General features: G+C 43.2%; 1 protein-coding gene across 1 annotated transcript in view; it reads left to right on the forward strand.

Moving 5' to 3' along the window:
* Positions 1 to 3,430: 3,430 nt before the first annotated feature.
* The window catches only part of LOC121575592 (nuclear factor of activated T-cells, cytoplasmic 2), a 32,408-nt gene continuing 10,979 nt past the window's right edge, over positions 3,431 to 24,859 (forward strand). Inside the window, exons 1-9 of the mRNA XM_041888779.2 lie at positions 3,431 to 3,722; positions 4,258 to 5,245; positions 5,468 to 5,639; positions 7,664 to 7,866; positions 7,993 to 8,165; positions 8,460 to 8,600; positions 10,515 to 10,570; positions 13,297 to 13,429; positions 13,857 to 14,576. Of these exons, the coding sequence (XP_041744713.2) occupies positions 3,581 to 3,722; positions 4,258 to 5,245; positions 5,468 to 5,639; positions 7,664 to 7,866; positions 7,993 to 8,165; positions 8,460 to 8,600; positions 10,515 to 10,570; positions 13,297 to 13,429; positions 13,857 to 14,576 (2,728 nt within the window). The 5' untranslated portion in view covers positions 3,431 to 3,580. The remainder of the gene's footprint in view (positions 3,723 to 4,257; positions 5,246 to 5,467; positions 5,640 to 7,663; positions 7,867 to 7,992; positions 8,166 to 8,459; positions 8,601 to 10,514; positions 10,571 to 13,296; positions 13,430 to 13,856; positions 14,577 to 24,859) is intronic.

The following is a 24,859-nucleotide window of genomic DNA, read 5'->3' on the forward strand; positions in this document are numbered from 1 at the left end:
ATTGTCATAGTGGATTTAAAAAAGGAATACCATATTTGAACATTCTTAATGTGTTTTCTTACCGTCCAACGATAAACAACTGTTCGAATTTACATACTCTAGTGGATTTGAGTATCGGCAATCTGATTGGCCAGTGAGAGAGGTGGACGGGTACAGGATGCAAACCAGATAGATGAGTACAGCAGTGTTGATCTCTGCATGTACAGAGGAGGCACAAATGACCATCCCATGTCCACCTGGCCGCCCATGTGGCTGGCTTCCTTCCCAGGGGGCAATGGGGCCATGGAGTGACTGACCTCCTACAGGTATTACACATTGATGTGTAAGCTTCGCTGATGGTTAACTGCTCACTGCGTAATCACGGCAACAAGGACACGGTCTCTTGAACCGATTTCGTGTACTATATTTCTTTCAACCTCATCGATTTCTCCACGCATATTTAGACTTTGTAGCCATAAACGTGTTATTCCGCTGTGACCATGGACCACAAATACCTGCAAAACAAGCACAGGGTGGGATATTTGAGTTTTGACATCTTGATTGGTCATCTTGAGAGGGTCAGATTACTGTAAGGTTAAGGTTGATGGAAAATGTGTCAATTTCTGTGCAACTCAATCCTCAGTACACGACATGACACGAACAATCACACACAACACTCAACAGTCCTGGGCTATATAGGGGTGGTGATGAGATGATGAGGTGCAGGTGCGCTGGACGTGATTAGGGTGCGTTGGGTTTCCATTCCGGTGTTGCCGAGGTGGTGCGCTCAGACCGGTGGCTCAGTAGACCGGCGAATCAGAGCACCAGAGGGGAGCAACGGGAGGAGACGTGACAGTGTGTTTGATTTTACTATCCTTTTGGGGACCAGAAGTCCTCAAAAGGATATTAAAAGAAGGAACATTTTGCTCGTCACAAGGAAAAATGATATTTTAGGCCTTTCCTAGGGGTTAGGTTTAGGGTTACAATTAGGGTTAGAATTAGCGTTAGGGTTAGGTTTCGGATTAGGGGTTTCGGGTTTGGGTTAGGGGTTAGGAAAAATTGGACTTTGAATGGGAATCAATTGTTTGGTCCCCACAAGGATAGTAAAACAAATGTGTGTGTGTCCTTGTGTGTGTCATCTGATCATGTCATCTTGTCATGTGACTGTAGCTTCTCATGTTTTCAGAAACTACAGTCATTGTGCCACCTACTGGATACAGGGCTGTCTATAGCTCATGCAGGGCCTTATTCATAAAGCGTCTCAGGGTAACATTAGGAGTGCTGATCTATGATCAGATTTGACTTTTTAGATCGCATCACAAGATTAGATGGACAGGGGGTACCTGATCCTAGATCAGCATGCCTATTCTGAGATGCCTCATGAATACCAGCCCTGGCTCAAATAAATACATTTGGATTTAACATTCAGTGTACCTTGCCCCAAATGACTGATTGTGCACACTGTCGACGCATATTGGATGTAGTGTAGATTAACAGTGTAACAGTCAGTGGCGACAGATCATTCAGGGCAGGTGGGGCAGAGCCATTGAGTTAATAAAGACGCATACAAACCTGGTCTCTTTTTTTGCTTTCTTGAGTAAGGCAGCTCCAAAATGCAGGTGTTTCAGCCTAGCTCAGTGCTTTTTGTGGTTGTGCGGCAGCCAGCGGAAAATACGGAGTGTAGGGGTTGGTAATGTTCTCTAGTTGCACCGTGATTGGCTCAGTGTTCTTTCACTCATGAGGACACTACGTCGCCGCAAAATCTATGGGGAGAGAAATTATTAAGAGAAATTATAGATAAAACGTATCGGTGCTCCTCGGCCATTAGACATAAACATTACACAACAAGTTGGAAATCGCAAATTCACCAATGAGTGGTTTGGAAAGAATCAGTGGCTAACTGCAAGCATTGCAAAGCAATCATTAGCCTTCAGTGGAGTGGGTGTGTGGTCCAAGTCTGGGTTTAAGGGTCTCTTTTCCAAGCTTAAAAGGATAAACGTTCAACATTAGCCATGCTGTCAATCCAGCATGACTTCTGCTGCGTTCAAAACAACTAGAAACTCGGAACTGGGAAATCTCAGACTTCAGTGAGTTCAAGACAACTGGGAACTCAGAAAAAATTAGCTCCAACTGGGAAAATACGTTTTGAACGGTCATCTAAATCGGAATTCCAAGTCGGGAACTCGGGCCTCTTTCTAGAGCTCCGACCTGAAGATCACTGACGTCATGATTCGACCTTGTTTTTTCTCGGGTTCCCAGTTGTCTTGAAAGCACCATAAATCCAGAGAATGCCAGACTTTGATGACAAAGTTTGATGACAAAATTTGCCCACGAAGGCCAACTTCCTGTTCAAGTGAGCACAGCACAACAAGGGGAGTCAAAAATGTATTGTATGCTGCTGCATAAATTATGTAATATGCCAGGGAGATATGTATACTGTAGCTAAGAAAGTAATACTAAGTGTATGTTTCTGTAGTAAGCTGTTAGTAGCCCATGTGCCTTGCCCTAATAATTTGGTCCCTTTTCCCCTCATAACTTAGCCTACTGTTCTGACTTGGTGGTGCACATGTAGCCCATAGCCTGTTTTAGAGAAATGTAATCATCATATATTGTAAGAGCTTTCATTGTCTGCGTATATACCCCTTTTATTTATCCTATGGTTCTGACTTGGTGTACAGGGAGAATACTGTAAGAACGGCCCATGTTCTGAATTCTGTCGCTGTACGTTTCAAAAGTGCTGAACAAATAGTTATATTGACTACGTCCGTCCTAGCTCACTTATTAATGTCTTAATCGAAATTACGGATTGCCTCTTATCCGCTTGTCATCCCCTTATGCCATAGTTTGTATGTCTCAATTGTCAGTAGAAACCACATTTATTTAAGCAAGTCAGCTATATCAGCTATTTATTTTTAAAGGCAGTAAATGAGGTTGAATGAACTGTTTCTCTGCCAGACAAGGCTCCACTGCCCCATCAATATTTACATGCTAAAATCGCCACTGGTAACAGTAGCACCACCCACTGGATTAGTAGCCTATTGTATGTCATGAATGAAATAGGCCTACTGCAAGTTTATCAATTCCACTTGTGACAGAAAGCAGCCAAGTCACTCATATTATATTATGTTAATGCTTCCCAAAGGAAACATGGTGTGTCAGGCTCAGTCAATCATATCCTGTTGCATCTAAAACATAAAGGTAACGGTGTAAAATGATTCTGAAATAATAGGCCTAATAATAGTGAAATAGGTCTAGAGTTGTGTTACACCTGAAATGCAAAAAAACAAAATGTCAGTGTCTGTTATTTATTCAGCAACAATCCAAAAAAATTGATACAAAATTACCCGACAAAGTTACATCATCACCACAGAATCATTCGCATCCACGTGGCTATGCAAAAGCGTAAAAGCAGGAAGCCAAATCGGCAGTTATTTTTTTATTGTCGCTGTCATGTGTCATTTGAACTATTAGCCTGGACTTTTGATGTTGCAATTTGGTAGAGAAAACGTGCAATTTATAGCGTCGGGAAAGTAACACGTTTAATGTAACTATTGCTGTTTTATCATTCTTTTCATTTTGATAAATAATTTACGTGCGTAGGATGACTACCATCTACGAAGAGAATGATCCAAATTCTTTGGAGCTTGTGGAAGGTCTTGGTCAAGATAACGGTCAAGAGGAGTTCGACTTCTCCTACCTGTTTTTGTACAACCCATCTGAGGATGACTTTCGCGGGAATGAAGGTAAGGGTGCGAACATTTTCCATAAGTGCAATCAATATGTTCCGACAAATCTTTTGGTGTTAAAATAATAAAGGTTTAAATTGGAGTTTATAACATTTTTATTCAGGATTTACAAAACAAAAGTAGCCTTATCATGTAATCATATTTTGTACACTACTCAGAAAAGGCTACAGTCACAAAACGAAATGTAAAATAGATTTCAATTAGCTTTTTCTTGCTTGTACAAATCCATGGTTTTGTGATTGAGTTTATATTTAGCCAGGTTGAACCAGTGGTGAATGATGGAGTCACTCCGTCAATTTAAAACACATGCTATTTTAGGAACATGTTTCCTATTATTGCTTGGAATTGCCTGATGTCCATAAAAAAATATTTGGTAACAAAATTCGTAAGAACAAAAAATATTGTCACTAAAATGGCAGGCGTATGGTAATTAGTAAAACAAAAATAAATCCCATTCTGATCCTGAAATGGTGCAATCCATGATGCACTCCCCTAAATGAGTACTCCCTTCATTCTTCCATATTCTTTACAGACAACTCAAGGGTTCTCCCTCACGATGGTCACAACCCTCCATCTATGGTGCCCTACCCTTGTGATGACAGTTCCAGTTGTGCCCCTACAACCTCCAGCCAGTCCTCCTACTACCATGGGCCTGTCACTGACTGCCTGTCTGGGCCTGGGTTTAACTCGCTGGATTTCCCCTCCAGGCCAGGGGGTGCTCCCTCCCCCAGCCCTAGGATTGAGATCACCCCGTCTGGGGACCCTTACCGGACTCAGCCCCTGGATGCCAGCCCCAGATCCACGGCCCTGACTGTGCCTGGCTATGAGAACACAGCCTATCGAGAGCCCCAGTGCCTAAGCCCTGCCAGCAGCAACTCCTCTACGGGCTGGCTGTCCGAGGCCTGCTCTCCCCGGGCCTCGCCTTGTGTATCTCCTAGTGGTGGTGGTGGGGGTGGGGGCGCGGTGGGCTTGACCACCTCGGACCACCTCCAGGGCATCAACATGTCCTCGGCTCACTCCTCCCCAGGGACCTCCCCGTGCACCAGCATCACAGAGGAGACGTTCCTGGTACTGCAAAGTCAGCGGTCATCCTCCCCCCACTCCCATACTCACCCGCGCTCTCGTTCCGCCTCTCCCCAGGGCAAACGCACCTACGACCAGTACAGCGCCCCCAGCCTGGGGACCACCAGCAAGCAGCAGCTCTCCCGGAGCCCCAGCCCCTCGCCCCACCACCCCCAAGGACCCCAGGCCCAGGCTGACCCCCAGGCCAATGCCTCTCAGCAGGCTCCCAGCCTTGAAGAGGGGTTGAGCAGCCTCAGCTCCAGCCTCAGCTCCAGCCTGCCCAGGGCGGTGCCCTCCAAGATAGTGCGGCCCAGTGTGGAGTGCTATACGTACAGAGAGAGCCAGGGGGATGGCTGTGTGCATCCCATGGAGCAGGGGAGGAGAGGCAGAGCTGGGGCTGAGACCTACATCCTCCCCACATCTGTTTGGCCAGTTCCACTAGCCCACGGAGCCTTCAGGTATAATGTGCTACGGGAATGATGATCCCTCATAAGAATGACTCTGTAATTACAGGCTATGTACAGAAGCAGTATTAGGAAAACCTTATTTCATTTGAAATTGTGATTTCATGTTCTGATATGTGATCTGTAATTTTGTGTGTGTGTTATGGCAGGAAATGTTACACTAATGATCTAACTCCGCTATAACCATTGAAATCTCTCTCTCTCTCCCCTCTTCAGTAGCATCTCTGTGCCATCTCTGCCCCCTCTAGATTTGCAATTGCCCAGTCACTCAGACCAGTATGAGCTCTGTCTGGAGCAGCAGCCTAAACAGCACCACCGTGCCCACTACGAGACAGAGGGCAGCAGGGGGGCAGTCAAAGCACCCGGCGGAGGACACACTGTGGTTCAGGTACTGGGGGAGGGGGGAGGGGGAATGTGTGTGTGTCTGTGTTAAATCTAGGTATGTGGGGATGGTTGTTGACAATGTGCCTGTGTGGATGTTTGAGTGTGTAAATGTATCGTGCAGCTTGTACTCCCGTGTGTATAAATGTGTCTGTGGTGGTATTTCCTTGTCATTATGTCACCCTGTCTGTCTCAGCTGCACAGCTACAATATGTAAATAAACATCCTTGTATCAGCCTGCATTATTAGGACTACACCCATTCAACCACAAAACCAGCACAGCACAGTTAAACCAACATAGGGCGTTTTCACACTTGAAGTTCGGTACCTTGGTTCGGTTTCTTCAAGTTTTTGTGAGAATTCAACAAAATAAGTTTAGCTTTTACAAGATCTGACGATAACCGTTTCAGGGTAGGATTTGCGAGATGCTCATTCTACATGACGTAAGCAAGCTAGCTTGTTTATAACGGGTAAAAAGTTACATGCGACTTGTGCTGCCGCCTCACAATACCTAGTACGCTGGTCTTGGATCTTGGACACGTTACTCACGCATGCTTATTAGCGCAGATCAGGGTACCAAAGACTCTTGGATCCAGATCATACAGGTGATACGTGAAAGCTCCCATACTCTCATGTACTCTTCTTTACAACAAGTTATTTACTACAATGTTCTATTCAAGTAGTTTGAGAGGACGCGCCCTAAGTGAAAGGAGAGGAAGACTCCCTGTTGAAATAAAAGTTAAATAAATGAAAGCAAATGGCTTAGTTTAGTAAGTTGTTTTGTGATCTAGCATCTCACCCTCAAAACCTGCTGGAATTTCCCTCCTTTACTGACAAATGTTTTCCATGTAAAGGTGAACACTTTCAACTTCTCATCCCCAGCAGGCTCTCTAGCAATTGAGCCTTGGATCGAGGTTAACGTTCAGCTTCATATTGGTGGAAAATCCACCAATATGAAGTAGTAGACAGTTCAGAGACATATTGACTAAGCCATTTTGTTTTTGATGTATAGTTACTAACGGAGTGAGCGGTCTTCTCATTCCGTGACGTGAAAGCCAAGGCATTTCTGGGTCCAGGGCAACAGTAGCGATGCTAACCATCTGCTAATCATTAGCCATCTGCTACATATGCAAATAATTATGTCAGGAGTTGGCCTTTCGTAACCTATGAAGTCATTTTCCTTCATGATGTAACAGACAAGAACTGTGATATTGTTGGAGGTATTTAACCCTCGATGATCCCTAAGTAATTATAGATGTCTCCGATTTCAACAGTTTAATATTTTGATGAGTAGGTGTCTAGAATGAATTGTTCTACTGTGGATTACACATTAGAATGAGGTGCACAGTTCAAATTATCAAAATTAGTCAGAGATATGATTATTTACCATCATGTATAAAAGCTGAAGGAATGCTGTGCAGTACAGGGGACACAGTATCGATTTCAACTTCCGAAAGATGTTTTTTTACCTTAAAAAGCAGTCTAATGTCCACATCCTATGTCATTGATTGTGTAGATCCAGCTTTGCCTCAACCCCAGATGAATGGAAAAGAAAGCACCGGGTAAGATTTGGAAAATAAATGGTGCTTATCATTTCTATTTATTCTGGGTTGTGGCATATAGGTGGATATATACAATAGCTGGCTTGGGATGTGGACTTATCTCAACATAAGACCAGTATTGACGTCTGAAAACATCTGTCAAACTTTGGTTTTGGAATATAATGTCCCTTTAAATATCGAATCCGCATTAGGAGAAACAGAAACCCTGTTCGCCCCAGCACTTTTGTTGTTGTTTTTGTTCTGTGGTTGAAACGGAGGAGAAACTGAGGAGAAACTGAGGAGAGGAGCCTCCGGCAAAGTGCAAAAAAATTTGCAGTACATGTTCTGCTGTTCTATTGCACATGCAATGATGTCGGGGGGAACAGTGTTCGTTGTTTGCGGTAACTTCTTTGTTGTTGTAATATCCCAAACGGACATGGCAGATTCCAGCTTTAATGGTAAAACTGTTTGTTTGTTTGTTTGTTGACAGCTTCATGGGTACAGAGGCACAGCTCCACTGGGTCTGCTGGTGTTCATCGGAACGGCTGACAAGAGGCTCCTCAAGCCCCATGCCTTCTACCATGTGCACCGCATTATGGGCAAAACCGTCACCACCCCCAGCAATGAGATAATGGTCAATGGCACCAAGGTCCTGGAGATCCCTCTGGAGCCCAAGAACAACATGAGAGCAGTGTATGGAGAGCAGTCTCTAGTACACTAGAGATAGTACAGTGTACACACACACACACACACACACACGTTTTCAGAGCTAGGTTATGAAATAATTAATCAAATAAAATGTTCACTTCCCATGTAAAGGATTGACTGTGCTGGGATCCTAAAGCTGAGGAACGCTGACATCGAGCTGAGGACAGGAGAGACCGACATCGGACGGAAGAATACCTGTGTCCGTCTGGTCTTCCGGGTCCATATTCCCCATCCAGGAGGACAGTATGTCTCTCTTCAAGTGGCCTCCCATCCCATCGAGTGTTGTAAGTTAACATTTGTTCCAGCAACCTGACTTCTATAACTACTGCAAATAATAATAAAAATAATAATAATAATAATCTGCAGAGCGATTTAATCCAAACATTTTCTTCAGTAATGTGCGTTATAAGGATTATATAACTGGAATTTAGTAAACTGCCTACCTGTCTATATGCCTTCCTGTCTATTTGAAATGTTAGTTATTTTGCTCACAGCCATTTGCTCGTGCAAAATGTCACCCTCAGAATGTGACTCGGGTTCTAATGTTCTCCTAATGACGTTTTACTGTGGTTCCACAGCCCAGAGGTCAGCCCACCAGCTTCCCACTGTAGAGCGCCAGGACGTAGACCGCTGCTCGGTTCTAGGGGGACAGCAGATGATACTGACCGGACAGAACTTCACCTCTTATTCCAAGGTGGTGTTCACGGAGAAGACACCTGGTGAGGAATTTACAATCAAGCAATCAAATATATAAAGCCCTTTTTACATCAGCAGTTGTGCTTTACAGTAACCCGGCCTAGACTCCAAAGAGCAAGCAAAAGCAAGTCATTGTATCTAGTAATGGCGTACTGTACACTACCTTTAGTAATGTTTGGCTTCATGGTAGTAAATTATAGAAATGGGCTAAGCCAGGAGGTTGTCGCCTATTGGCTGCCTCAGTCTTTTCTTCGTACAGCAGTAATCAGCCTTCCACGAGCGTTGGCTTGTATGAGCCGGAACAGCTCATATGCGCAGGATCTGCGGTTTCTGTAGCATGAGGCAGTTTGATGTACAAGTACACCCCCTGGATAGGACAGGCCTTACCCCCAATCTATCGCCGTAATGCTTAGTGCCAAGCAGCGATGCACCGGGACCCATTTTTACAGTCTTTGGTATGACTCTGCCAGGGAACAAATCCCAACATTCCAATCTCAGACACTCAAACCACAAGGCCACTGAGTTTGTACAGCAGTAGTTGATAACTATTTTGAGTTAGTTGTCCTATTGAGAAGACAATTTCCAGAACATTTGCTATTTTTTTAAACTATTGGCTCTCTCTTTCTCTTGCCATTGTGCTCCGTTGTGATCCAGAATTACTGTACTGCACGTTCTAAAACCAACCAGCTCATCTTTGACCTGCTTAGATTTGTATGGATTGCTGGTCTCAATGGACTGGTCTCCAAGCTCTCTGACATCACCATGGCTATATAATGCAAAGCTTTATTTCTTTGCATAGCCCAACATGGATAAGATGATTAACATCTAGTTTGTTTATTTGTACTCCCATCTTGTTTGCATATTGCCAAAGAAACCGATAGTACTGGAGTTATAGTACAGAGCAGTGAGATGTCTAGTCTAGTCATAACCCCCTGACTGCAATACAGGAAGAGAAACTAGATAATAGGATTAGTGACGCACTACTCCCAAGTTGAAACAGTCACAAAATAGGGACGCACTGCACATGCTCAAATAACTCCGCACAAATGAAAAATGACTAGACCAAAAGGTTCTGTAATATTCAAGCCTATGCCATTTAGGAGACCATTTTTTCAAAAGCAACCTACAGTACAGTGTATGTATGTGATCCCTGTGGGAATTGAAGCCATGATCTTAGCATGGCCAGCACTACACTCTTACTAACTGAGCCACATAGGACCTACTTATTGCAATGATTAATTTCCATAATTGTATGGTCTTTACAGGATTATGATGCCTCTGTAGAGTGTCACGTAACAAGGTGTGGGTGCAGAATAGAAGTACCATTATGAGTTTGTAAACTGCTCTCTTGTTTACCATGTGGTTTAGTGCGAGAGGATGTGGTTAGACAAACATCGATACCATCTTCAAGCAGAGAGATGTTTTTTGTCTCACTTTACTCAAAACGTGGGCTGTGAGCAGTAGGTCAAAGTTTAGATGGGAATATACTAGAGCAGAGATGACAGAGAATCTTTACTGATACTGCCAACGTGCCAGTTACTGAGAAGAAAATGTGGGTGGATAGGGAGTTTTCATTTAACCTCACTACCTTGATAGATTTACAGATGCTTTCTTAACGCCCTGAGTATGAAACATGTAATTGCTAAGTTTGTTGCTACCACCACATTACTGGGTTTGTTTGTGCCATTTGTGAGTTTTGGTCGGATCTTAAAAGGTTCCATTTGACTATAACTACATCAGCTAGCTCCTGTTTTAGATACTTGTATTTATTTAATAAATATGATGTTATTCCAGTTTTACTACTGTAGTTGCCTTCACATCCCTCTCTGCTAATTTTTTAGTTTGTTCATATCAATCTCTGCTCTACTCCTAATATTTAATTCAATGTATTCCATTCATGCTAATGGTATACTGCACTTGCATTGTGTTTCTTTCAGATGGGCAGCAAATTTGGGAAGCGGAAGCATCAGTAGACCGAGACAAAAGCCAATCAGTGAGTTACCATCCTATCACCTTTATGAAAAGTGACATTAAAATACTACTGGCTTTATAAAGTACTACCTAACTCCTCTTCTACATATATACACTATATATACAAAAGTATGTGGACACCCCTTCAAATTAGTAGATTTGGCTATTTCAGCCACACCCGTTGCTGACAGGTGTATAAAATCAAGCACACCGCCATGCAATCTCCATAGACAAACATTGAGAGTAGAATGGCCTTACTGAAGAGCTCAGTGACTTTCAATGTGGCACCGTCATAGGACGCCACCTTTCCAACAAGTCAGTTCGTCAAATTTCTGCCCTGCTAGAGCTGCCTGTCAACTGGAAGTGCTGTTATTGTGAAGTGGAAATGTGTAGGAGCAACAATGGCTCTGCCGCGAAGTGGTAGGTCACATGAGCTCACAGAACGGGACCGCCGAGTGCTGAAGCGCGTAAAAATCGTCAGTCCTCAGTTGCAACACTCACTACAGAGTTGCAAACTGCCTCTGGAAGCAACGTCAGCACAATAACTGGTTCGGGCAAGACCCCTTAGTTCCAGTGAAGGGAAAGCTTAACGCTACAGCATAAAGTATTTGATACACTGCCGATCTTGCAGGTTTTCCTACTTACAAAGCATGTAGAGGTCTGTAATTTTTATCATAGGTACACTTCAACTGTGAGAGACAGAATCTAAAACAAAAATCCAGAAAATCACATTGTATGATTTTTAAGTAATTAATTTGCATTTTATTGCATGACATAAGTATTTGATACATCAGAAAAGCAGAACTTAATATTTGGTACAGAAACCTTTGTTTGCAATTACAGAGATCATACGTTTCCTGTAGGTCTTGACCAGGTTTGCACACACTGCAGCAGGGATTTTGGCCCACTCCTCCATACAGACCTTCTCCAGATCCTTCAGGTTTTGGGGCTGTCGCTGGGCAATACGGACTTTCAGCTCCCTCCAAAGATGTTCTATTGGGTTCAGGTCTGGAGACTGGCTAGGCCACTCCAGGACCTTGAGATGCTTCTTACGGAGCCACTCCTTAGTTGCCCTGGCTGTGTGTTTCGGGTCGTTGTCATGCTGGAAGACCCAGCCACAACCCATCTTCAATGCTCTTACTGAGAGGAGGAGGTTGTTGGCCAAGATCTCGCTATACATGGCCCCATCCATCCTCCCCTCAATACGGTGCAGTCGTCCTGTCCCCTTTGCAGAAAAGCATCCCCAAAGAATGATGTTTCCACCTCCATGCTTCACAGTTGGGATGGTGTTCTTGGGGTTGTACTCATCCTTCTTCTTCCTCCAAACACGGTGAGTGGAGTTTAGACCAAAAAGCTATATTTTTGTCTCATCAGACCACATTACCTTCTCTCATTCCTCCTCTGGATCATCCAGATGGTCATTGGCAAACTTCAGACGGGCCTGGACATGCGCTGGCTTGAGCAGGGGGACCTTGCGTGCGCTGCAGGATTTTAATCCATGACGGCGTAGTGTGTTACTAATGGTTTTCTTTGAGACTGTGGTCCCAGCACTCTTCAGGTCATTGACCAGGTCCTGCCGTGTAGTTCTGGGGTGATCCCTCACCTTCCTCATGATCATTGATGCCCCACGAGGTGAGATCTTGCATGGAGCCCCAGACCGAGGGTGATTGACCGTCATCTTGAACTTCTTCCATTTTCTAATAATTGCGCCAACAGTTGTTGCCTTCTCACCAAGCTGCTTGCCTATTGTCCTGTAGCCCTTCCCAGCCTTGTGCAGGTCTACAATTTTATCCCTGATGTCCTTACACAGCTCTCTGGTCTTGGCCATTGTGGAGAGGTTGGAGTCTTTTGATTGAGTGTGTGGACAGGTGTCTTTTATACAGGTAACGAGTTCAAACAGGTGCAATTAATACAGGTAATGAGTGGATAACTGGAGGGCTTCTTAAAGAAAAACTAACAGGTCTGTGAGAGACGGAATTCTTACTGATTGGTAGGTGATCAAATACTTATGTCATGCAATAAAATGCAAATGAATTACTTAAAAATCATACAATGTGATTTTCTGGATTTTTGTTTTAGATTCCGTCTCTCACAGTTGAAGTGTACCTATGATAAAAAATTACAGACCTCTACATGCTTTGTAAGTAGGAAAACCTGCAAAATCGGCAGTGTATCAAATACTTGTTCTCCCCACTGTACAATGACATTCTAGACAATTATGTGCTTCCAACTTTGTGGCAACAGTTTGGGGAAGGCCCTTTCCTGTTTCAGCATGACAATGCCCCTGTGCACAAAGCAAGGTCTATACAGAAATGGTTGGTCGAGATCGTTGTGGAGGAACTTGACTGTCCTGCACAGAGCCCTGACCTCAACCCCATTGAACACCTTTGGGATGGATTGGAACGCCAACTGCGAGCCAGGACTAATCGGCCAACATCAGTGCCTGACCTCACTAATGCTCTTGTGGCTGAATGGAAGCAAGTCCCAGCAGCAATGTTCCAACATCTAGTGGAAAGCCTTCCCAGAAGAGTGGAGGCTGTTATAGCAGCAAAGGGGGGACCAACTCCATTTTAATGCCAATGATTTTGGAATGAGATGGTCGACGAGCAGGTGTCCACATACTTTTGGTCATATAGTGTATCTCACACAGCCTCAGTATAGAGATATGGTATGTCCACAGTCCACACTGTCGCCCGGTGATACTCTATGACAAATGACTGATGTTCTATTGTACCATATTATATCAAGAGCATGCTGTTTATCGAGATCCCTCCATATCGAGATCACACCATTTATCACACGGCTAAAGTTAACTTCTATGTGATCAACGGGAGGAGGAAACGCAGTCAGGCGCAGCACTTCACCTACACTCCTTTAACAGGTGAGTCCATCCATACTCCTTATATATTTTTGTCATCATTAGAACTGGATCCGGCCACACCTTAAATGGCAGTAACTTTATCACAATCCCATTGCTTACTATTTAAAGGGATAGTTCCCCCAAATTACAAAATGACATTGACAATCAGTGCCACCTCTGCCTAAACGCAGACTATGTGGCGTGCTGCATGTAGGAAGTCAGACGGGGTCTGAACTTACTGTTGAGAGATAGCATAGTAGAATACACAACATGCAATTTAGAAATTTGGTAGTGCATCAGCAGTTTTCCTCTTGTTATATCAGTCACTGACAGTCAATATATCATTTTGTAATTTGGGGGAACTATCCATTTAACTTGTTTTTAGCGCCAACTGTCATTTAAAACTCAGATCATCCAAATTCTAATTCCGATTTACTGTTCTTTTCAGTTCCCTCCATTAAAACGGAACCCGTAGATGACATCCAGTTTGGCCAGCTGGGTTGTACTGTGTCCCAGATCCTAGGAGTGTCACCCAAGTCCTACCACCACACCCCCAGTAGCCATCTCAACCCTAATAGCCACAAGGCTGGCATGACAACCTTGGTATCCTGCCAGCAGGCGAGCCTCCACGACTCCATTGTCAGAGTGTCAGCCTATCAACAACAAGACCCATCTGTCTATTACCCCAGTAAAAGCAGAAGCCTGGGTAGCAGCCCTGTTCTGTATCAAGAAATGAACCACCACCACCACCACCCAGTGATGACCCACTGTGGCTCCCCATCTCAGATGTCGAATATCGGTAGCCAGCACTACTCCACCCTAGTCTCCCAACCTTTCCACCCCTCTCACTCTGCCACCAATCAGCGAGTTGTCAACATTGCAGTCCCGTTGGCCCAACACCAGCATGTCACCATGGTGGGTGATGTGTACCGGGCTGCAGCTTCATCATGGAAGGTTGGTGCCGCGCCAGAGGCCTGTTCATCAGAAGGCCAGTACCAGGGCTTCATGCAGATGGTGGTGCCGGTCTTGGGCAGGTCTCCACAACTATCACCACGACATAGCCCTACCCTGGCCCAGAGGGGTCCAATAACAGGGAGCCAGAGTGGGCCAGTCCTGGAGAAGGTGACGGTCAAGCAAGAAAACCTGAACCAAGCCTATCTGGATGATGGTGAGTGAAAAACATATTGGATACTGCAGAAATGTACTGAACCCAATGTAGGCTTGGGCGACATACCTTTTATACCGTATACTGGGTTATTTGGAAACGGTATGATACAGACGGTATGATTTTCAATACTGTTTAATTGAAAATAAAATAATTATATATTTTACTTTTTTGTGTTGAGGGCACCCCCGCCTCACGGGGGCTGCATGGGTGCATGCCACTGCTTATAAATAAGTTAAGTATAACTATAAGAAATCTAAGATGTGTGAAATAAATTATATCCAGCTCAGGGCTCCAGCTATGCATTTGATTTGCTAACTTGCTAGCTAAGAGGCTAGATGTCAAGATCAAACGTCTTGGTTACAGCAGAGACATTCAATCCCCTCCTGGATCAAGATCCCGGTTGCCAAAATTGTTTTGAAATAGCGCCCCTTGTGTGCACATTCGGTAATACAGTATACTCCGGTATGGTACAGAAACGGTATGAAAGTCTGGATACCGCCCAACCCTAACCCCATGCTCCTCTCACTTGTTGTTTTGAATTAGTGAGAATGTCTGGTTAAATGGTTATTGTTAATTTGGTGGGATGCTGGAAATTGAGATGGACTACACTGATATACAGTACACAGCAACATCTTTAAATAAAATCTCAGATGTTTGAAAGAGGAAACACATTTATTCGTATCCCTAAGCTTGTTCAAAGGAGATACAGATGATGAACAAACAAACAGGAAATATAGAGCACATGTAAAAAATACAAAAATAAAAAACCTTCAGTATGTGAATGTCTGTCAGCAGTAGCCTGCCAGAATAAGCTGCTGGCCCCTTGACTTTGGGCCTTGACAGAGGAGTGATATGGTTTTCTACTCTGACACTCAGTATGAGTTGGTCTCTTTATTTCTGAATCCCAAATCAGCCCCAAGCCCCAACACTAGATCCACTAGAATTTGTGGGTTTTTGTTTGTCCACCCGCCTCTTGAGGATCGACCACAAGTTCTCAATGGGATTAAGGTCTGGGGAGTTTCCTGGCCATGGACCTAAAATGTCGATGTTTTGTTCCCCGAGCCACTTAGTTATCACTTTTGCCTTATGGCAAGGTGCTCCATCATGCTGGAAAAGGCATTGGTCGTCACCAAACTGTTCTTGGATGGTTGGGAGAAATTGCTCTCGGAGGATGTGTTGGTACCATTCTTTATTCATGGCTGTGTTCTTAGGCAAAATTGTGAGTTAGCCCACTCCCTTGGCTGAGAAGCAACCCCACACATGAATGGTCTCAGGATGCTTTACTGTTGGCATGACACAGGACTGATGGTAGCGCTTACCTTGTCTTCTCCGGACAAGGTGTTTTCCCGGATGCCCCAAACAATCGGAAAGGGGATTCATCAGAGAAAATGACTTTACCCCAGTCCTCCACAGTCCAATCCCTGTACCTTTTGCAGAATATCAGTCTGTCCCTGATGTTTTGCTGCCCTTCTTGACACCAGGCCATCCTCCAAAAGTCTTCGCCTCACTGTGCGTGCAGATGCACTCACACCTGCCTGCTGCCATTCCTGAGCAAGCTCTGCACTGGTGGTGCCCAATCTCACAGCTGAATCAACTTTAGGAGACGGTCCTGGCGCTTGCTGGACTTTCTTGGGCACCCTGGCGCCTTCTTCACAACAATTGAACCTCTCTCCTTGAAGTTCTTGATGATCCGATAAATGGTTGATTTAGGTGCAATCTTACTAGCAGCAATATCCTTGCCTGTGAAGCCCTTTTTGTGCAAAGCAATGATGACGGCACGTGTTTCCTTGCAGGTAACCATGGTTAACAGAGGAAGAACAATGATTTCAAGCACCACCCTCCTTTTAAAGCTTCCAGTCTGTTATTCTAACTCAATCAGCATGACAGAGTGATCTCCAGCCTTGTCCACGTCAACACTCTCACCTGTGTTAACGAGAGAATCACTGACATGATGGCAACTGGTCATTTTGTGGCAGGGCTGAAATGCAGTGGAAATGTTTTTTTGGGAGATTAAGTTCATTTTCATGGCAAAGAGGGACTTTGCAATTAATTGCAATTCATCTGATCACTCTTCACGACATTCTGGAGTATATGCAAATTGACATAATCAAAACTGAGGCAGCAGACTTTGTGAAAGTTAGTATTTGTGTCATTCTCAAAACATTTGACCACTTATTGGATCCCTTGATAAAAAAATTAGCAAAAAATACTGTATAAAATGAATAATAAAAAACACTGAGCTATATTGTATGCTAAAAAAAATGTAATTATATTATTTTATGCTAATACAATTGCACAGATAAGTAGATTTTGTTTATCAAGTAATCTCAAAAAGTTAAGTCAAAATTATTGGATTCCCTGTTTTCAATACTCCAGCACCCTCCCCAGTCGAGGATAACGACACTGAGCCTTTTTCTAAGATGTTTTATGAGATTGGAGAACACATTGGGAGGGATCTTAGACCATTCCTCCATACATAATCATTCCAGATTCTTGACATCCTACGTCTGTGCTGGAGTATTAAAAACAGGGGATCCAATAATTTATCTTTCTCTGAGCAATTGTATTAGTAAAAAATAATAAAATAAAAATGTGGAGCACAAAATATACAGTGCATTCGGAAAGTATTCAGACCCCTTCCCAATTTCCACATTTTGTTACGTTACAGCCTTATTCTAAAATTGATTACTTTTTTAAAAATGTTTTATCAATCTACACACAATAACCCATAATGACAAATCTAAAACAGTTTTTTTGATTTTTTTGCAAATGTATAAAAAATACGAAACAGATACCTTATTTACATAAGTATTCAGACCCTTTGCTATGAGACTCGAAATTGAGCTCAGGTGCATCCTGTTTCCATTGATCTTCCTTGAGATGTTTCTACAACTTGATTGGAGTCCACCTGTGGTAAATTCAATTGATTGGACATGATTTGGAAAGGCACACACCTGTCTGTATATGTTGACAGTGCATGTCAGAGCAAAAACCAAGCCATGAGGTTGAAGGAATTGTCCGTAGAGCTCCGAGACAGGATTGTGTCGAGGCACAGATCTGGGGAAGGGTACCAAAAAATGTTGGCAGCATTGAAGGTCCGCAAGAACAAAGTGGCCTCCATCATTCTTAAATGGAAGAAGTTTGGAACCACGAAGACTCTTCCTAGAGCTGGCCGCCCGGCCAAACTGAGCAGTGGGGGAAGAAGGGCCTTGGTCAGGGAGGTGACCAAAAACCTGATGGTCACTCTGACAGAGCTCCAGAATTCCTCTGTGGAGATGGGAGAACCTTCCAGGAGGACAACCATCTCTGCAGCACTCCACCAATCAGGCCTTTATGGTAGAGTGGCCAGACGGAAGCCACTTCTCAGTAAAAGGCACATGACAGCCCGCTAGGAGTTTGCCAAAAGGCACCTAAAGGACTCTCAGACCATGAGAAACAAGATTATCTGGTCTGCTGAAACCAAGATTGAACTCTTTGGCCTGAATGCCAAGCGTCACGTCTGGAGATAACCTGGCACCATCCCTACGGTGAAGCATGGTGATGGCATCATGCTATGGGGATGTTTTTCAGTGGCAGGGACTGAAAAACTGGTCAGGATCGAGGGAAAGATGAACGGAGCACAGTAGAGAGAGATCCTTGAACCTGCTCCAGAGCACTCAGGACCTCAGACTGGGCCGAAGGTTTACCTTCCAACAGGACAATGACCTTAAGCACACAGCCAAGACAACGAAGGAGTGGCTTCGGGACAAGTCTCTAAATGTCCTTGAGTGGCCCAGCCAGAGCCCGGACTTGAACCCTGATCGAAGAATGGGAGAAACTCCCCAAATACAGGTGTGCCAAGTTTGTAGCGTCATACCCAAGAAGACTCGAGGCTGTAATCGCTGTCAAAGGTGCTTCAACAAAGTACTGAGTAAGAGGTCTGAATGTTTATGTAAATGTTACATTCAGTAGTTTTTTATTTATTTATGTTTTTAGGTGGTAGATCAGCTTTAAAATTGCAGATAGATTGTAGCTTCCAATCCCCAATATCACTTCCAATCCCCAATATATTTTTTTGCATATATACCTGTGGACACACCTATTCATTCCAGGGTTATTCTTTATTTTTAGTATTTTCTACATTGTAGAATAATAGTGAAGACATCAAAACAATGAAATAACACATATGGAATCATGTAGTAACCATTTTTTTTTAAAACAAATCCAAATATATTTTATATTTGAGATTCTACATATAGCCACCCTTTGCCTTGATGACAGCTTTGCACACTCTTGGCATTCTCTCAACCAACTTCATGAGGTAGTCACCTGGAAAGCATTCTAATTAACAGGTGTGCCTTCTTAAAAGTGAATTTGTGGAATTTCTTTCCTTCTTAATGCGTTTGAGCCAAATCAGTTGTGTTGTGACAAGGTAGGGGGGTATACAGAAGATAGCCCTATTTGGTAAAAGACCAAGTCCATATTATGGCAGGAACAGATCAAATAAGCAAAGAAAAACAACAGTACATCATTACTTTAAGACATGAAGGTCAGTCAATACGGAAAATGTCAAGAACTTTGAACGTTTCTTCAAGTGCAGTCGCAAAACCATCAAGCGCTGTGATGAAACTGGCTCTCATGAGGACCGCCACAGGAATGGAAGATCCAGAGTTACCTCTGCTGCAGAGGATAAGTTCATTAGAGTTACCAGCCTCAGAAATTGCAGCCCAAATAAATGCTTCACAGAGTTCAAGTAACAGATACATCTCAACATCAACTGTTCAGAGGGGACTGTGTGAATCAGGCCTTCATGGTTGAATTTCTGCAAAGAAACCACTACTAAAGGACACCAATAGGAAGAAGAGACCTGCTTGGGCCAAGAAACACGAGCAATGGACATTAGACCGGTGGAAATGTGTCCTTTGGTCTGGAGTCCAAATTTGAGATTTTTGGTTCCAACCGCTGTGTCTTTGTGAGACACAGTGTGCGTTAACGGATTATCTCTACACGTGCAGTTCCCATCGTAAAGCATGGAGGAGGAGGCATTATGGTGTGGGAGTGCGTTGCTGGTGACACTGTCTGTGATTTATTTAGAATTCAAGGTACACTTAGCTAGCATGGCTACCACAGCATTCTGCAGCGATACGCCATCTGTAGTGGGTTCTTTGCACAGTGCTGATATTCTCTTATTCTTAAACAAACTTAAAACTTTAGAAAATGACACAGACAATGGCTTCTGAGTATATGTAAAATATCTTTAGTTATGCAATTGCAGGCAGAAGTTAATACATAGTCAACATGATTTGTATAGCTCTTCATAAGTTCTGCAAAGTGTCTAAAACAGTCTCTGCTTTTTATACTAGCACTCCCTTCCAATAGCCTGACCCTGAACTTGCCCTAGTAACAACAAAGTATTCTCCCTAGTCTTGTCTTCCCACAAACTCAGTTTCAGGGGGTGAGGTGTCAGACAATAAAATGAGACATGTCTAAAAACAATGTGGCAATTGTGGTTGCAGGTTTCTGAGAACTTTCTGCTGTCAAGGCCTCCATAGATTTTAATAATGTAAGCAAATGCGCATAATAGATAATATATTCCCCATCACATCCCATCTGGTTTGGGCTTAGTGGGACTATCATTTGTTTTTCGTCAGGACAATGACCTAACACACCTCCAGGCTGTGTAAGGGCTATTTTACCAAGAAGGAAAGTGATGGAGTGCTGCATCAGATGACCTGGCCTCCACAATCCCTCGACCTCAACCCAATTGAGATGGTTTAGGATGAGCAGCCAACAAGTGCTCAGCATATGGGGGAACTCATTCAAGGCTGTTGGAATAGCATTCCAGGTGAAGCTGGTTGAGAGAATGCCAAGAGTGTGCAAAGCTGTCATCAAGGCAAAGGGTGGCTATTTGAAGAATCACAAATATAAAATATATTTTGATTTATTTAACACTTTTTTGGTTAAAACATGATTTAATGTGTTATTTCATAGTTTTGATGTCTTCACTATTATTCTACAATGTAGAAAATAGTAAAAATAAAGACAATTATTGTGCGCCGCCCCATGGGTCTCCCGGTCGCGGCCGGCAAGACAGAGCCTGGATTCGAACCAGGATCTCTAGTGGCACAGCTTTAGACCACTGCGCCACCTTGTGAAGATGCTGGAGGAAACAGGTACAAAAGTATCTATATCCACAGTAAAACTAGTCCTATATCGACATAACCTGAAAGGCCGTCAGCAAGGAAGAAGCCACTGCTCCAAAACCACAATAAAAAAGCCAGACTACGGTTTGCAACTGCACATGGGGACAAAGACCTTACTTTTTGGAGAAATGTCCTCTGGTCTAATGAAACAAAAATAGAACTGTTTGGCCATAATGACCATCATTATGTTTGGAGGAAAAAGGGGGTTACTTGCAAGCCGAAGAACACCATCCCAACCGTGAAGCACGTGGGTGGCAGCATCATGCTGTGGGGGTGCTTTGCTGCAGGAGGGACTGGTGCACTTCACAAAATAGATGACATCATGAGGAAGGAAAATTATGTGGATATATTGAAGCAACATCTCAAGACATCAGTCAGGAAGGTAAAGCTTGGTCGCAAATGGGTCTTCCAAATGGACAATGACCCCAAGCATACTTCCAAAGTTGTGGCAAATTGGCTTAAGGACAACAAAGTCAAGGTATTGGAGTGGCCATCACATAGCCCTTACCTCAATCCTATGGGAAATTTGTGGGCAGAACTGAAAAAGCGTGTGCGAGCAAGGAGGCCTACAAACCTGACTCAGTTACACCAGCTCTGTCAGGAGGAATGGGCCAAAATTCATCCAACTTATTGTGGGAAGCTTGTGGAAGGCTACCCGAAACGTTTGACCCAAGTTAAACAATTGAAAGGCAATGCTACCAAATACTAATTGAGTGTATGTAAATCTGACCCACTGGGAATGTGATGAAAGAAATAAAAGCTGAAATAAATCATTCTCTCTACTATTATTCTGACATTTCACATTCTTAAATTAAAGTGGTGATCCTAACTGACCTAAGACTGGGAATTTTTACTAGGATTAAATGTCAGGAACTGTGAAAAACTGAGTTTAAATGTATTTGGCTAAGGTATGTAAACATCCGATTTCAGCTGTATCTCTTAACACCATCCATATTGGATTTTTATTTGCCATATTTTTCAACTGTGCTGAGATGTTTCACAAAAAAGTTTGGAACCTTTCTATTCTCATTGTTTCTACAGACTGTAAATTGAAAATAAATATTTTTGCTAAAAGTATTATTATATTATTGATCGATTTGACTATGAATAAATAAATAAAATAAATTTGACTATGACTTTTCAGATCACCCAGTAGTGCTATCTGCAGGGTTAGCTCCAGGTAAATATTGCAATTCTTCAGCCATTTCTGGAGCTGTGACCAAAAACAAGCTACATATGGACAGTACCAAAACAAATGATCTAATGATTGTCTCTTCACAGCAAAATCTGCAGAGCTGGGAAGGTTGTATCCCCCATATAAATAACATTCTATTGGTTGCAATAATTTTGTATAATAATTTAAATTGAAAAATTCAAAGTTTTGAATCCGGTGTCGTTTAGCGTATCAGTTCATAAACCCTGTGCCATGAAATCGGTACGTCAAAAATCTGTTCCCAGCTATTTTGCAATCTATATGGCACAGTTGTCAATATGGCAGTTTTTTATTTTTAATACATTTGCTAAAATTTCCAAAAACTGTTTTTGCTTTGTCATTATGGGGTATTGTGTGTAGATTGACGAGGGGGGAAAAAACGATTTAATCCATTTTAGAATATGGCTGTAACGTAATCAAATGTTGAAAAAGTCAAGTGGTCTGAATACTTTCCGAGTGCACTGTAGCTCAGTATTTGTATTATTAATTTAAACAGTATTTTTTGCTCATTTTTATCAAGGGATTTAATCATGTTGGACCCCACTGTACCTAGAAGGTAGGGTGGAAGAGTATAGGGGTTGATTTGGAATTGAGTGTAACTCTTTTTAGTGGATGCTCCCTTTCCCTTGCTTATCCGGCTACAGTATGTGGGTCAAAGCTTTAAATAGTCACAAACAAAGCCAATTGATATTGAGTTTTTTATCTGTGTTTGAACCAACACTAAGCCTGGAAAGGTCAGTGAGAGTACACATTATTGATCATGTCAGAATGGATACAATTAGATCCCCCTAATTGCAAAATGTGCTTTGCCATCCGAATAATGAAGATTCAGCAAGCCTCCATGGTCTATACGCTCAGGAATGTTGTACAGAAGTCTGCCATTACGTCTAGTAATTTGTTTGTTAAATGTGCGTTGTGTTGATGATTCCTGATGCCTGTTACCTTGTGTGTTCATTTATGATTAATTGCTTTTCAGAGGTAAAAAGTCGAGAATGTGAAATGGACAAAATTGACATACAGTATTTAGCATAAAGAAACCTAGGCAAGGCCATAAATTACGGTATAATTGATTTGGTCTGTTTTAAATACACATCAATGCATATGTTTTACAAATGTTTACATTTAACTAATTTAGCAGACGCTCTTATCCAGAGTGACTTAAAAGAGCAATTAGGGTTAAGTGCCTTGCTCAATGACAGTAGATGATACATGGACGGTATTTCAAAGAAACCAAGAAAAAACACAATTCTCTATGAAGCGATGAGGATAATGTCATAATACATTATGATAGTGAGTTTGCTACAGAATGTGGTTAATTAACAAGGAGTAAGCTTATTCTGTAGGTGTCAGAAAACAAACCTCTGTGCATTCTACCCTATTTACAAAAGGATGCAGGAGAAAAGCTTCCATTTGATATTATGTATACTGAAGAAATATATAAAATGCAACATGTCCTATGTTTCATGAGCTGAAATAAAAGATCCCAGAAATGTTCCATACGTACAAAAAGCTTATCTCTAAAATGTTGTGCACAAATGTGTTTACATCCCTGTTAGTGAGCATTTCTCCTTTGCCAAGATAATCCATCCACCTGACAGGTGTGGCATATCAAGAAGCTGATTAAACAGCATGATCATTACACAGGTGAACCTTGTGCTGGGGAAAATAAAAGGCCACTCTAAAATGTGCAGTTTTGTCACACAACACAATGCCACAAATGTCTCAAGTTTTGAGGAGCGTGCAATTGGCATGCTGACTGTAGGAATGTCCACCAGAGCTGTTGCCAGAGAATTTAAATGTTAATTTCTCAACCATAAGCCGCCTCCAACGTCGTTTTAGAGAATTTGGCAGTACGTCCAACCGGCCTAACAACAGCAGACCACGTGTAACCACGCCAGCCCAGGACCTCCACATCCGGCTTCTTCACCTGCGGGATCGTCTGAGACCAGCCATCCGGACAGCTGATGAAACTGTGGTTTTGCACAACTGAAGAATTTCTGCACAAACTGTCAGAAACCGTCTCAGGGAAGCTCATCTGCGTGCTCATCGTCCTCACCAGGGTCTTGACCTGACTGCAGTTCGGCGGCTTAACCGACTTCAGTGGGCAAATGCTCACCTTCGATGGCTACTGGCTTGCTGGAGAAATGTGCTCTTCACGGACAAATCCTAGTTTCAACTGTACCGGGCAGATGGCAAACAGTGTGTATGGTGTTGTGTGGGTGAGTGGTTTGCTGATGTCAACGTTGTGAACAGAGTGCCCATGTGTCACGACTTCCGCCGAGGCTGCCTCCCCTCCTTGTTCGGGCAGGTTTCGGTGTTCGGCGTCACCGGCTTACTAGCTACTGCCGATCCATTTATCATCACTCCATTTGTCTTGTCTTCAATCACACACACCTGGTCCTTATTCCCTCATTAGTCATGGTATAAGTGTTCCCTCTGCTTCCTTGTCTGTGTGGGTGATTGTTTATTGTGGAGGTTAGTTAAGCTCGGTGGAGCTCGTGTAATGTGTATCGACGGGAGTATTTCCCGTGTGCCTTGTATTTTCCAGTGCGCCTGTTTTGTGCCCTGGAGTGTGTTTGACGCATTTCTGCGTAAACCTGTATTTTGCGGATTAAAGCCTGTTATTCAGTGATTTACCCTCCAGCGCCTGACTCCTTCAACACCACCTCGTCACAGAATCACCCACCTGATATGGAGTCAGCGGGAGAGACGCACATGCCTGGAGTCGTGGAACGGGTCCAGGAGCATTCAACTATGCTACGCCCCTCTGCGTTCTTGGGTGAAGCGATGGGTCGGGTTCTTCAGGTCGTCCAACGCCTGGAGAGGAGAGAGCCCGATCCATTGAGACCAGCTGGTCAACCGGATCCCGCCACCTACACCCCAGCACC

This window comes from Coregonus clupeaformis, chromosome 10 (assembly GCF_020615455.1).
Source record: "Coregonus clupeaformis isolate EN_2021a chromosome 10, ASM2061545v1, whole genome shotgun sequence".
Taxonomy (NCBI): Eukaryota; Metazoa; Chordata; class Actinopteri; order Salmoniformes; family Salmonidae; genus Coregonus; species Coregonus clupeaformis.